The following is a 13694-nucleotide window of genomic DNA, read 5'->3' as shown; positions in this document are numbered from 1 at the left end:
GTGAATGCTAATGGGTATAGGTTTCTTTTGCAGGTAATGAAAATGTTCTGGAATTAAATAGTGGTGACCCATGTACTATTTTGGGAAAATACAAAAACAAAAACACTAAATTACTTAAGGAGAATGATCTTTATTGGGCTGGGGATGTAACTTAGTGGTAGAGAGTTTCTCTGGTATGTGTGAAGCCCTAGCATCACAAAAAAAAAAAAAAAAAAAAAAAAAGGAATTTTGGGCTGGGGTTGTGGCTCAGTGGCAGAGTGCTTGCCTAGCATGTGTGAGGCACTGGGTTCAATTCTTAGCACCGCATATAAATAAATGAATAAAATAAAGGTTCAGCAGCATCTAAAAAAATAATGAATTTTATGGTATATGAATAATATCTCAATAAACTGATATTTTTTAAAATGCCTGTATATGCATATACACAGTATTGTCTTTTTCTGAACTGTCTGAAAATTGCAGACACCATGCCTCTTTATTATTGAATGTTTCAGCATATTTTCTAACAAGAATGTTTTCTTATATAGTCTAATACAATTATCAATGCAGGAAAGTTAATACTGATTTAATACTAATATTTATGGTACTACCCATAGTCAGATTATACCAGTTGTGCCAATAATATTTTTTCCTCCCTGTGAGACAGTCTCAGTTTGGTTTTGAACTTGTGAACTCATGTGGTTTTTCTACTTCAGCCTCTCAAGTGCTGGGACTGTTGGCACATGCCACCATGTACACCCCCAATAATGTTCTTTTTTTTTTTTTTTTTTTTTTTTTAAGAGAGAGTGAGAGAGGAGAGAGAGAGAGAGAGAGAGAGAATTTTTTTTTTAATATTTATTTATTTTTTTAGTTCTCGGTGGACACAACATCTTTGTTGGTATGTGGTGCTGAGGATCGAACCCGGGCCGCACGCATGCCAGGCGAGCGCGCTACCGCTTGAGCCACATCCCCAGCCCCCAATGTTCTTTAATTTTTTTTTTTTTTTTAGTTGTAGATAGAAACAATGTCTTTATTTTTATTTATTTTATGTGGTGCTGAGGATCGAACTCAGGGCCTCACATGTTTGAGGCAAGCGCTCTACCACTTAGCTACAACCCCAGCCCCAATAATGTTCTTTTATTTTTATCTTTATTTTTATTTTGTTTTTATTTTTATGTGGTGCTGAGGATCAAACCCAGTACCTCGCAGGTGCTAGGCAAGCGTTCTACCACTGAGCCACAACCTCAGCCCCTCAATAATGTTCTTTATAACATTTTTTTTCCCTTCCTTATCCAGGAGCCAAACTCAGATTGTATGTTGCTTTTGTTTGTAATACCTTAGTCATTTTCAATCCAGAGCAGGTCCTCAGCCTTTTTTTGATTTTCATGACATTGACTTTGTTTTGTGGTACTAGGGATTTGAACCCAGGGCCTCTCACATGCTCTACCACTGAGCTATAGACTCAGCCCCCAACACTGACATTTTAAAAGAGTATAGGCTAGTTATTTTGTAGAATGACTCTTAACTTAGATATATTTATTGCCTCATGGTTAGATTTGGTTATACTTTTTTTAAAAACATTTATTTTTTGGTTATAGTTGGACACAATTTTTTTTTTTTTTTTTTTTTTTTTGGTACCAGGGATTGAACCTAGAGGGACTTAACCACTGAAACTTTTTTTTTTTTAATTACATTTATTTTATTAATTATTTTTATGTGGTGCTGAGGATCGAATTCAGGGCCTCGCACATGCTAGACGAGTGCTCTACTGCTGAGCCACATCCCCAGTCCTGGTTATACATTTTGGGTAGAAATTTTACACAAGTGGTGTTGAGTGTTTCTCAGTGCCTCACATCAGAAGGTGCCTGGTGTTAATCTGTTCCGTTATTGGTGATGTCAGCTTAATTGTTTGGGCAAAGTGGTGCCCAGCAGGTTTCTCCACTGTAAAGTTACTATTTTCCTTTTGAAGTTGTGTATGTGAGTGATCAGTACTGGATTGAACTTAGGTGTGCTGTGCCACTGAGCTACAACCTCAGTCCTTTTTTATTCTTTATTTTATTTTATTTTTTTTAAAGAGAGAGAGAGAGGAGAGAGAGAGAGAATTTTTAATATTTATTTTTTAGTTCTCGGCGGACACAACATCTTTGTTGGTATGTGGTGCTGAGGATCGAACCCGGGCCGCACGCATGCCAGGCGAGTGCGCTACCACTTGAACCACATCCCCAGCCCCTTTATTCTTTATTTTAAGAGAGGAACTTGCTAAGTTGTTGAGGCTGGCTTTGAATTTTTTAAAGATATTTATTTTCATACTTTTTAAAAAAAATATGTATTTTTTTTAGTTGTAAGTTAAAATAAAATACCTTTATTTTATCTTTATGTGGTGCTGAGGATGGAATCCAGTGCCTCACACGTGCCAGGTGAGCGCTCTGCTACTGAGCCCCACCCCCAGTCCCTGGCCTTGAATTTGTGATCCTGCCTCAACCTCCTAAATTGCTGGGATTACATGCATGAGCCACTGTGCATGGCCTTTTTTTTTTTTTTTTTTTTTTTGTACCAGGGATTGAACCCAGAGGGACTTAACCACTGAACCATATACCCAACCCTTTTTATTTTTTATTTTAAGACAGTGTCTCACTAAATTGTGTATAGTCTCACTAAGTTGCTGCAGCTGGCTTTGAACCTGCAATCCTCCTGCCTCCACCTCCTGAGCTGTTGGAATTACAGGCATGTGCCACCACATCTGACTCCTTAAGGAACTATTTTTAAGGGGAAAAAAATTACAGCATAGCCCAACTCAGAGGAAAAAAGTGAAGCTTTATCCAGGTTTTAGTGTTGTGTTGAGGGAGAGAGAAAAAAAGGTGCAACAGCCTTTGAAGATTCAATAAAAAAGATCAGGGACTGGGAGTGTAACTGAGCAGTAGAGTGCAAGCCTGAGGCCCTGGGCTCCATCCCCAGTACTGCAGAAAAAAGGTCTGCTGTGAAGAGGAGGTGGCTGGAAGGGGGCATGCAGTGAGAGATTTTTTTTTGGGGGGGTGCTTAGAGGATGAGGATTAAAGAAGTGAGCAGGAATAATTGAGAGTTGTCCCTGAGGGGGAAGGAGAGGAAACCTTTAGACCTCGGTAGAACACTTGCTTAGCACACATGAGGCACTGGGTTTGATTCTCAGCACCATGTAAAAAAAAATAAAGATATCTTGTCTATATACAACTAAGAATATTAAAAAAAAAAAAAAAAAACTTAACATAAATGAGTGCACAGAAGCAGTGGAGACTGAGGTGGAACAGAATGTGAAACTGCCACAGGCCAGTATACAGCCATCTTGTGGAGGTTTATCTCACCCACTGCTCTGTGCTATGCAGTGTCCTCCCCTGGGAGGGACACACTTTTCTCACCCCCTGCCCGGGGCTCCATGTACAACTTAGTTAGGACAGTGGGGTGTGAGGAAATGCGCCACATGCCAGGTTTGAGGAGAAGTTTTTGAGTTTGTGGTTTTCTCTACCTTTGTTCTTTACTCTCTGCCATGAGAACAGTGTGTCCCAGATAGTTCTTTCAGTCTGGGTTTTAGAATAAAATCACATAAATCAGAACTAGAGCCAACACCACCATCAGAACTAGAACCATTAGAGAGGAATAAACCTCTGTTGTTAAGCCAGGTGCGTTGGAGGGCACCTGTAGTTCAGCATTCTGGAGGCTAAGCAGGAGGATTACTTGAGCCCAGAAATTCAAGATCAGCCTGGGAAACAGTGAGATCTCATCTCAAAAACAAAACAAAAGCTTATGTTGTCATGGGCAGGTGAGATTTTGAAGCCCTTGTCACTACAGCAAAATTGACTAATAAAGACATTCAAATAAATTACAATTATACTGAGTTTTTTTTTTTTTTTTTTTTTTTTTTTACTGTGTTAGAGACTGAACCGAGGGCCTTACACATACCAGTGAGCCATACCTTCAGCCCTGAGATCATTTTTTACTCCTCATTTCAAATGCTCAACAGCATACTCTCTTGCTGAGGCTGAGCACACAGGCATTTTCATATATGATACCTTTGTGGATATTGGCAATCCCTATCCAACTCAACCCTGCAGATGGCTATAATGAAAAAGAAGACAGGGCTGGGGATACAGCTTAGTTGATAGAGTGCTTGTCTCCCGCATGCACAAGGCCCTGCATTCAGTCCCCAGCACCACATACACACACACACATATACAAAAGAAGAAGATAATAACATTAGCGAGGATGTGAAGAAACTGGAACTCTCATACATTACTGGTGGAAACTATGAGGTGGTACAGCCATTTTGAAAAACAGTTTGGTAATTCCTCAAAAACGTTAACTATAGTTACTATATGACTCAGCAATTTCACTACCAGATTTGTATCCAGTAGAACTGAAAACATGTCCATTCAAAAACTTGCAAACAAATGTTCCTAGCAGCATTATTTATAATAGCCCAAAGGTGGAAACAATTGAAATACGCAAGAACTGGTAAAAGGATAAATAAAATGTTGTAGCAGGGCATGGGGGCATACACCTATAATCCTAGCAGCTCAGGAGTCTGAGGCAGGAGGATCATGACTTCAAAGCCAGCCTCAGCAACTTAGTGAGGCCCTAAGCAATTTAGCAAGGCCCTGTCTCAAAATAAAACAAAAGACTGGGGATGTGAGTCAGTAGTTAAGTGCCCCTGGGTTTAATCTCAGTATCCCCCGCCCCCCAAAAAAAGAAAGAAAGAAAAAAAAGAAAAAAGATGGATATGATTCAGTCATAAAAAAACAATGAAGTACTGATACATGCTATGATGTGGATGAACCTTGACTATATTATGCTAAGTAAAGCTCCTTGCAAAAGGATCACATAATGCCAGACACAGTAGTGAAAGCCTGTAATCCCAACAGCTCGGGAGGCTGATGCAAGAGGAACATGACTTCAAAGCCAGCCTCAGCAATTTAGCCAGGCCCTAAGCAACTCAGTGAGACCCTGTTTCTAAATAGAGTATAAAAAAGGGTGGGGCGGGGGGGGTGCACAGATATGGTTCAGTGGTTAGGTACTCCTGAGTTCAATCCATGGTATCAAAAACAACAAAACAAAACAAAAACCCCCACATAGTGTATGATTTCTTTTATGTGAAATGTCCAGACTAGGCAGAGCTGTAGAGATGAAAAGTAGATTAGTAGTTGCCAGAGGTTGGGGTGGGAGGAACAGGGAGTGACTATTATTGAGTTTTTCTTATTGAGATGAGGAAAATGTCCTGGAGTTAGTGGTGATGGTTGCACAAGTTTGTGAATATATGAAAACCACTGAATTGTGTACTTTAAAGAAATATTTTTTGTGGTAGGTAAGTTATGTCTTAATAAAGTCATAATATTAAAAAATGAGAAAGTTCTAAATGTACTCATATGATAAGAGCACCCATATTTTATTAACTGAAAAAAGCAAGGTACAGAAGAATGATTATGTACTAACTTTTGTATGAAGAGAGAGAAAATAAGAATATATATTTACATTTGTTAGTATTTGCCTTAAAAATTCTAGTGATTTCCTGTGTGAGTGGGAGTGAGACTGGGTTACATAGAATGAGACAGGAATTAGATTTTTCGTTAAACTAGGTGGCTGGGATTACAGGCATGTGCCATGCCCTGCCAAAAGCAACCTGTCTTTTCATGGATGCAAATTCTTGATTTGTGCAGCTTTCTTCTACCCTCTATATTTCTGTGCTTCCATCATATGTACCTCTTTTTTTTTTTGCCAGTTTTTAATCTCTTTGGTTTGTTTTTTAATTTATATGTGGTTGCTGAGGATCAACCTGCTGCCTCACACATATTAGGCAAGCACTCTACCACTGAGCCACAATCCCAGCCCTCTTTGTGGTTCTTTTTTTTTTTTTTTTTGGTACTAGGGATTGAACTCAGGGGCACTTGACACTGAGCCACATCCCCTAGCCCTATTTTTTTTTTTTAAGAAAGAGTGAGAGAGGAGAGAGAGAGAGAGAGAGAGAGAGAGAGAATTTTTAATATTTATTTTTTAGTTCTCGGCGGACACAACATCTTTGTTGGTATGTGGTGCTGAGGATCGAACCCGGGCCGCACGCATGCCAGGCGAGCGCACTACCGCTTGAGCCACATCCCCAGCCCCCTATTTTTTTTTAAAAATATTTATTTTTTAGGTATAGATGGACACAATACAATGCCTTTATTTTTATGTGGTGCTGAGGATCGAACCTGGGTCCTGCCCATGCTAGGTGAGCACTCTACCGCTGAGTCACAATCCCAGCCCTATCCCAGCCCTATTTTGTATTTTTTTAAAGACAGCGTCTCACTGAGTTATTTAGCATCTTGCGGCTGCTGAGGCTGGCTTTGAACTCACAATCCTCCTGCCTCAGCCTCCTGAGCCACTGGGATTACCGGCATGCACCACAGCACCTGGCTGTCTGTGGTTCTTGTTAGGAACTTTCTTCAAATATCTGGTTATCCTTGGTTGTCTGCTCACATTTGAGGGCAAGGCACTAAGACATATTGGCAGGTCCGAGTCTCTGGACAGGCTGTACTGACTGGTGGCATTGCTGACAGGTGATTGGTGAGGACTAAAATGAGCCAATAGGCTTTTCTCTGGGTCTTGTTCAGTTTCTAAAAAGAAGACTCCTCTCATCTCTGGGCCTGCAGAGTTTGCCCCTGGTCACTAATTATAAGTGACGATTGGGGAAAGGGGCTGATTTGATATGTAGCTTCCTCTTAATCCTCCAGTGTTTAGTATAGTGCCTTGTCCCCAACTTCTGGTGTCTTTCAGTCTTGGGCTCTGTCTCCATTTCTCCGGGCTGCAAACCTTCATCTTCTTTGGAAGAAGGAAGTTGGAGGAAAGTTGCTGGCTGAATGGGCAGCAACTCCCCTTTAGCAGAATATGATTCTAACTGTCCTTATACAGGTTTCCATCTAATCTTGAGACGCAAAGAAACATGAATAGAGTTAGGAGCAGCACTCTGGCCCCTGGCTGAGAAGATGCTGATAGGACTAAGCAGGGTTTATTTAAAAATACACACCTGTTTTTCTGATTTCTTAGGATCTCTAGTTCATAAATTATCTGTCAACTCCTTTATCTTATTCCTAAATGACATGGTCCCCTGATTTAACTCCTTTCTTTCCAAGATCCTCAATTCCCCAGCCCTATTATCTTTCCACCAAATCCACTGGGGAAAATCCCAATCCAGCTGGCTTGTCCTCTCAGGAAATCCACCAGGCCTGCTAGATTCCGCTAGTCAAAATCACACAGTGTTGCAAACTGGTGGCCTGTGCACTCCTTCTAATTAAACACAGCAGATTAAACACATAGGTTTGCCACCACTCCTTCCTGGAACTCCACTAAAATTACATCAGTTGAATTTTAAATCTGGAAATATAACAAGAAAATGGACAGGAGGCAAGAGTTATCAATAATTGTAGAACTAGAAGGCAGAGGAGAAGTGTAGCCAATGTCAGAAAGTCAAAGCCAGTATGTCTGCAGGGGCCAAACGGGAAACAAGCTGGTTCTTGGGGGCAGAAGCCCAGAAAGGCTCAGGAATGAAAAAACGCCAGCTCTCTTGGGAGGCCAGAGGAGGGCACAGCCTAAAACGTGCCTGAGAGCAGGGCAGTTAGGGGCTTAACCTGGCTTAACCATACACTGGCTCTGTGTCCTGGAAAAGTTACACAGTATCTCTGAAACTGTTTCCTCCTTTAAATGTGATTAGTTAAGTTTACCCTGAATGGTCATGAAGGTTAGCACACAATGCATTGTAAGTACATGGTATCTGGTTAAGTATTAAAATGGGGCCTATTTTTTGTTTATATTTGAGATACTAGGGATTGAACTCAGGGCCTTGCATATGTTAGGCAAGCTCTCTACCACCGAGCTCTATCCCTTGCTTCAGGGCTTATTTTTATTAGCCTCTCAACCTCCATACTCTATGCTGCCACTGTCAGGAGCTGACAGGAGAGCTGGTGAAGGACCGTGTCTTCCATTCTCCAGGCCTGTGCTAGCTCTCTGGTTTTCCCCAAACCCAGTCTACTTAGGAAATGTGTAAGAGTTGGACCACCTGCTCCCTTGACCCTCTGTTAACCAGTGTGAGTTTCCGTGGCTGTTGACAGCCAAGTACATCAGAGCAGCCCACATTAAGGAAGTAGGCCCGATTCCAGATTCTCTTCTTGTTCATGTCCTTTCATCTGGAAATTTCCTCCAGGCCTTGGTGTTTGTTCCTCTCTCCCTAGCCTTCTCTCTGAATATCTCTTCCTTGGGGAATGGAGCCTTTCACAAGGCTTCATCTATCCCAACTCCTAAATTGCCTTTTAGTTCTTGCATCTCATCGGAATTCTAGATCTGACCATCTACCTATGCATATCTGTAGTCCCAGGAAGTCTCCACTTGGCTGAGTACTTCTAAGAAATCACTGTTTTAATTTTCATCCAGTTTCTTCTTTCTGCATCCATATTTGTTTTAAGGGTGCCATTTTCTCTGTCACGCAGGCATGAACATCCAGGTTCATCTTTGACTTTTCCAATGTACCTTCTCTGAGTGTTGAATTAACTGTACTCCAGGGAATGACTGAGGCTGCAATTTCTTCTGTCTTCCCTTTCTTACTCATCCCACCCTTATTCAAGTGTGGATCACTTCTTGCCTGGCTTACTGCAACACCCTGTCAATTCTTCTGCATCGTGCTGCTATAAACTGGTCTACTAGTCTTCTGAGAGTGTCAAGTTTTTCACATCCCTTGCCAAAGATCTTTCACATCTCATTTTCTATAGGATGAAGCTTACATTTTCTGGCCTGACTGGCAGGAAAGACTTGCCATGGTCTCACCCAACTCTGCCTACTCTGCCTGCTCTGCCTTTGCTCCCATATTCCAGCCAGCAGTGCCTTCACTGACCTCAAGACTGGCCCTGCTCACTGCCCACGCACGCTCTGGCATTCCTCTCCCTGCCCCAGTGCTCCTCTCTCCCTCCCTTTCTCCCTCTCCCCATCTCTCTCTTTTTTTTTTTTTCCAGACAGGATCTTGCCTTGTTGCCCAGGCTGGCCTCAAACTCCTGGCTCAAGTGATCCTCCGGCTTCAGCGTCTTTGAGTAGCTGGGACTGTATGTACCCGCCACCAAGCCCAACTCTTTCTCCTCCCTTTCGCCCATCCCATTTCTCCTGCCCACTCTCAAGATGTAGCTCCCATCTGCTATGAGTCTTCCCAGTCTTCAGCCTCCTGGGTTTCCTTTCCTGATTCTGAGGACACTTAGGGTTAGGACCCAGCTGCACCCTGAGCTGTAACTGTTTTTTTTTTTCTTTTTTCTTTTTTTTTTTTTAAGAGAGAGTGAGAGAGGAGAGAGAGAGAGAGAGAATTTTTTAATATTTATTTTTTAGTTCTCGGCAGACACAACATCTTTGTTGGTATGTGGTGCTGAGGATCGAACCCGGGCCGCACGCATGCCAGGCGAGCGCGCTACCGCCTGAGCCACATCCCCAGCCCGTGAGCTGAAACTGTTGCGTGTGTGTCTGTGTGCTCCTGTAGGGTCAGAGACTGAGGATTATACTCAAGTAATGAAATTCTCCCTCAGTGGGACCTCCTTTCCTTCCTGCTGTAGGAGAGGGCTTCAGAAACCAGGACAGTTCAGAGAAGACGGCATTAGGGTGCAAAAGAGATTGTCCTCTGAGGCCTGCCTAAACCATTTTGCCTCTATGGCTGAGGCCCCCTCCCTTCTGCTCTGTCCCCTACCCTGCCCACTGCTCTCTTCCCCCTTCAGACGTGCCCCACACCACCTGTCTGTCCTCTTGAATTCCTGGTGGGAATCCCCCCTTCAATACATTCAGGCTCTGTGCCCCTCAGTCCTGAGGTTAATGTGCCACCTGTTTTTGCCCTTCTCCCCACCGGCCCCCACTACCTTCTGTCAGCTAATGATTATTCAGGGAACTTAACCTGCTGTCCCTGTCCCAAATCTGTGAAAGTTCTCTTTCGGGCAAGGGTCATGAGAGTTGTGCCATGGCCATGTGACTGCTGGTTTCATCCCACTCCCTCTGTTGTCTTGGTCCTACTATTCTGAAAAGCTAATTGTGTACCTTGTGGCCAGCTCACCTGAACAGAGACTTGAGCAGAAGGTAAGCTTTTCCTCTTTGCTTTTGGTGGACAGTGGCCACTGATTCCGCTCACTCAGCATTAATTGCCTTTTCTCTCCCTCCTGTGTCCCCTGACTTTCTCCCTGGATGCTGCCACTTACTTTGTACACTGGAGGCCGGGACTGGGCACCAGTGCTTGGAGGGTCTTGCTGGTTAGGTCTGGGTGGGGTGTAGCACAGGCTGAATGGAGAATGACTCCTACTCTGCTCACAGAACTTACCTGATGGCTGATTCAAAACTACTCCCTTCCCCTGGTGGGGACCCTGTGGCTGTGGAAACCTTGCTCCAGGACGTATTTGGGATTGTTGTGGATGAGGCCATTCGGAAAGGGACCAGTGCTTCTGAGAAGGTGGGTTAGTGGAGGTTGGTCAGCAGCTTAGCAAGGCCCTGAGCAACTTATCGAGACCCAGTCTCAAAGTATAACATTACAAGATCTGGGGAGATAGCTGTGTGGTAAGGGCCCCTGGATTCAATCCTCTGTATCAAAAAATAAGAAAAGAAATTTGCATAGTGGGTCTTAGGTTTATTTACCCTTGTTCATGTATCATTTTGAAACTATTCTTGAATTGTTTTAAGGGCAGGTTGGGAATGTCCTATGTCTTCTGGAGCAGTGAGTTCTCAGGGGCTGAGGTCCCTGCATCCCTGGTTTCTCCTCCCAGGTCTGTGATTGGAAGGAGCCTGAGGAGCTTAAGCAGCTGCTGGATCTGGAGCTGCAGAGCCAGGGCGAGTCACAGGAACAGATCCTGGAGCGTTGCCGGGCTGTGATTCGCTACAGTGTCAAGACTGGTGGGCCTGGGTTCTGAAGGGAGGAGTCTCCAGCATTTGTACCCAGCTGCACGCTGAGTCCCCTCCCCTGCTCCCCTCTCTCCAGGTCACCCCCGGTTCTTCAACCAGCTCTTCTCAGGGTTGGATCCCCATTCTCTGGCTGGGCGCATTATCACTGAGAGCCTCAACACCAGCCCGTGAGCCATCCCATACCCCCCGCCTCCAGCCCACAGAGGACTCAGATTTGCTGGGGAGGTGCCTTAGAGATAGGGGAGAAGAATGGGTTTTGCCCCTCTATACCATTTTCTGGGAATGCCTGTTGGCAGAGTTTTTTCCTTCTGTCCTTTCGGCTCCAATTCCCCCAAGCTTTCTCATGTGTCCTGACTCTAGTTTTTTCTCATCGGTGCTTTGATGGTTCTTAGTCACCAACTCTTTCTCCCTGGGGACCCTTCCTTGGTTATCTCACCATCTTCTCTCTCTGACTCTTGTAATTTAAGAGCCTGAACTGGCAGTCTCTCCTGTTTCTTCCCCTTTCTCATCATTGCTCTTCTGGCAGGTACACATATGAGATCGCCCCCGTGTTTGTACTCATGGAAGAGGAGGTGCTGAAGAAACTCCGGGCCCTGGTGGGCTGGAGCTCTGGGGATGGGGTCTTCTGCCCTGGTATGTGAGGAGGAGGGGAACTCTAGGGTTCCTCCTCCCACACCATTCTCTTGCTCTAATCTGTTGTCTGGGAGGGGTGATTCCTCTTTGTTTCGTTTCCAGCTGGGCCAGGGCCAGACCAGCAAGGAGGCTACCCAGTCCCCTTTACCCTGGTGTTTGCCAACAGTCCCTGGAATGCCTGCTCTGGGGCAGGGGGTGAGGGACTGTCTCCAGGGGCAGTCTTGGGTGTGGAGGGGGTGGTCAGGAGAATCTGCTGAGTCCAGGTCTGTTCTGGGTTCTTGTGCCATTTGTAGATCCCTGGGAATTTGTGGCCTGAGAGCCAGTCACACCTGTTGCTTTGGTCAGTTATTCTGGGTGGAAAGTTCTGGGGAAGCAAGCTCCATCTGACTCACCATCCCTCCCTCTTGCCACCACTCCCTCCTTATGACAGGTGGTTCCATCTCCAACATGTATGCCATAAACCTGGCCCGCTATCAGCGCTACCCAGACTGCAAGCAGAGGGGCCTCCGGGCACTGCCACCATTGGCCCTCTTCACATCAAAGGAGGTGGGGAAGAGTATAGACCCAGCCCTGGGCTTCTGTTTCTAATCTCTAGCCACCTCAATCAGAGCCCCTTCAGATTCTTTTCCTGCCCTGCCCTGTCCCTAAGAGGATGTGCTTCTTTCCAATCAAGGGGGCCATGTTCATTTTTTCTTTTGGTAGGAGAGTAGGACAGGAGCAACAAGTGCAGTGGACACGGTGCACACTTTTACTCAGAGTATAGTCATGGGTCAGCAGCATTGACATCACCTGGGAGCTTATTAGAGAAGCTGAAGCTCAGGCCTACCCATATCTACTGAATCTGAATCTGTGTTTCAACCAGACACCCAAGCAATTCGTACATATAAAAATTTGGAAAGCTCTGGCCTCTGGGGTCCCATCTATTGCAGCTCATACTTGACATTTTCCAGACTCTCTTCTCCCCATCCACCCTGCCTCCTGGTCCCTAGCCCAGGTCATGCTAACCTGCCATCTACATTCTTCAACAGTGTCATTACTCCATCAACAAGGGAGCTGCTTTTCTGGGACTTGGCACTGACAGTGTCCGAGTGGTCAAGGCTGATGAGAGGTGAAGGTCCTGCCGACATGGCCCTGACCCAGCTTGGCATAGTGTACCTTCCTGCTGCCAGAAAACTCTAGCCTCAGGCTTGTATCCCTGGTGGATTTCTCTCCCCTCACTCTTCCTGTAGAATTGCTGCTCCTGCTTCCCAGTCCTGCCAAAGTTTCCTGCCCTGTGCCCTGAGACCTGTAGAGTAGTATGGCTTCTGCATTGCCAACCTTACCTTATCATTCTTCAACAGAGTAATGCCTCCTAGCCTAGAGGACCTATAACTTCTCCACTCACTCATTTTTCTTTTTCAGAGGGAAAATGATCCCTGAGGATTTGGAGAGGCAGATCAGTCTGGCTGAAGCTGAGGTGAGTGGAATGGGACCACTCTGTCCTATCTGTGGACAATTATTTGGGCTCCCCCTGTTCAAGGCACCCTTCATGCCTCTCCTCATCTCCATGCCCATTTTGCAGTGGGCTGAAGGCTGATGGGCAAGAACACCACGTTGCTGTTGGGGACTCTGCCGAGACATGAAGGCAGGGTGGGATTCTCAGAGATGGGACTGGATGGCTGAGGCAGCACTGCAGGCAGGTGTTAGCAGCCTGGAACGTACTGTGGAAGGTTTCTGTGTGCTGGGGGTCAGGGCTGGGAGAAGCTGAGGAGGATGTGCTAGCCATGCTCATGGGTACAGGCCAGGGTGTCCACTTAGGGTGGACTGCTGAAGCCACCAGGGACAGTGTAGCTGTACACTGGGGACAGCATTTGGATATGAGCTATATGATTTTTAAATGTATCTGCTGATTCAGAGTTCCAATGCTTAGAATTTGTGCTGTCAACCATCATCACAAGTGTATAGAATTCTGTGCATGAGAATGTTTCCTGGAACGAAGTATACATCAGTAGATAAATTATTGTATTATCTGTTTCTTATTTTTGTAAAATGGAAATACTACAGAACTTAACACATAGGGTAGTTGTAAGGGTTAAATGAATTAGTATGTCAATGTAGCCATTTTAAAGAATAAGGTAGGATTGGGCTGAGGTGTAGCTTACTTGCCTAGTATGCATGAGACCCAATTTATT

The 13694-nt window shown here is 44.7% G+C and overlaps 1 protein-coding gene across 16 annotated transcripts in view; it reads left to right on the top strand.

Moving 5' to 3' along the window:
- The window catches only part of CSAD (cysteine sulfinic acid decarboxylase), a 28254-nt gene that overhangs the window by 7236 nt on the left and 7324 nt on the right, over positions 1-13694 (top strand). For 5 of the 16 annotated variants that reach the window (XR_014024125.1, XM_081310422.1, XM_081310411.1 and 2 more), the window contains 9 exons: positions 8985-9071; positions 10050-10077; positions 10309-10444; positions 10755-10881; positions 10967-11057; positions 11417-11523; positions 11954-12069; positions 12552-12631; positions 12925-12979. Coding sequence is in view for 15 of the 16 variants with exons in the window: in XM_081310411.1 (XP_081166537.1) it covers positions 8985-9071; positions 10050-10077; positions 10309-10444; positions 10755-10881; positions 10967-11057; positions 11417-11523; positions 11954-12069; positions 12552-12631; positions 12925-12979 (827 nt within the window). In the remaining variant the exon portion in view is untranslated. Of the gene's footprint in view, positions 1-2354; positions 2397-8984; positions 9072-10049; positions 10445-10754; positions 10882-10966; positions 11058-11416; positions 11524-11953; positions 12070-12551; positions 12632-12924; positions 12980-13694 lie in introns of those variants that run through there. The other 11 variants (XM_081310423.1, XM_081310412.1, XM_081310424.1 and 8 more) reach the window with 7 other exon arrangements.

Source organism: Spermophilus citellus (assembly GCF_964194105.1).
Source record: "Spermophilus citellus genome assembly, chromosome: 10".
Taxonomy (NCBI): domain Eukaryota; kingdom Metazoa; phylum Chordata; class Mammalia; order Rodentia; family Sciuridae; genus Spermophilus; species Spermophilus citellus.
The sequence above is the reverse complement of the archived record's forward strand: the minus strand, read 5'-3'. Positions and strand labels throughout refer to the sequence as shown.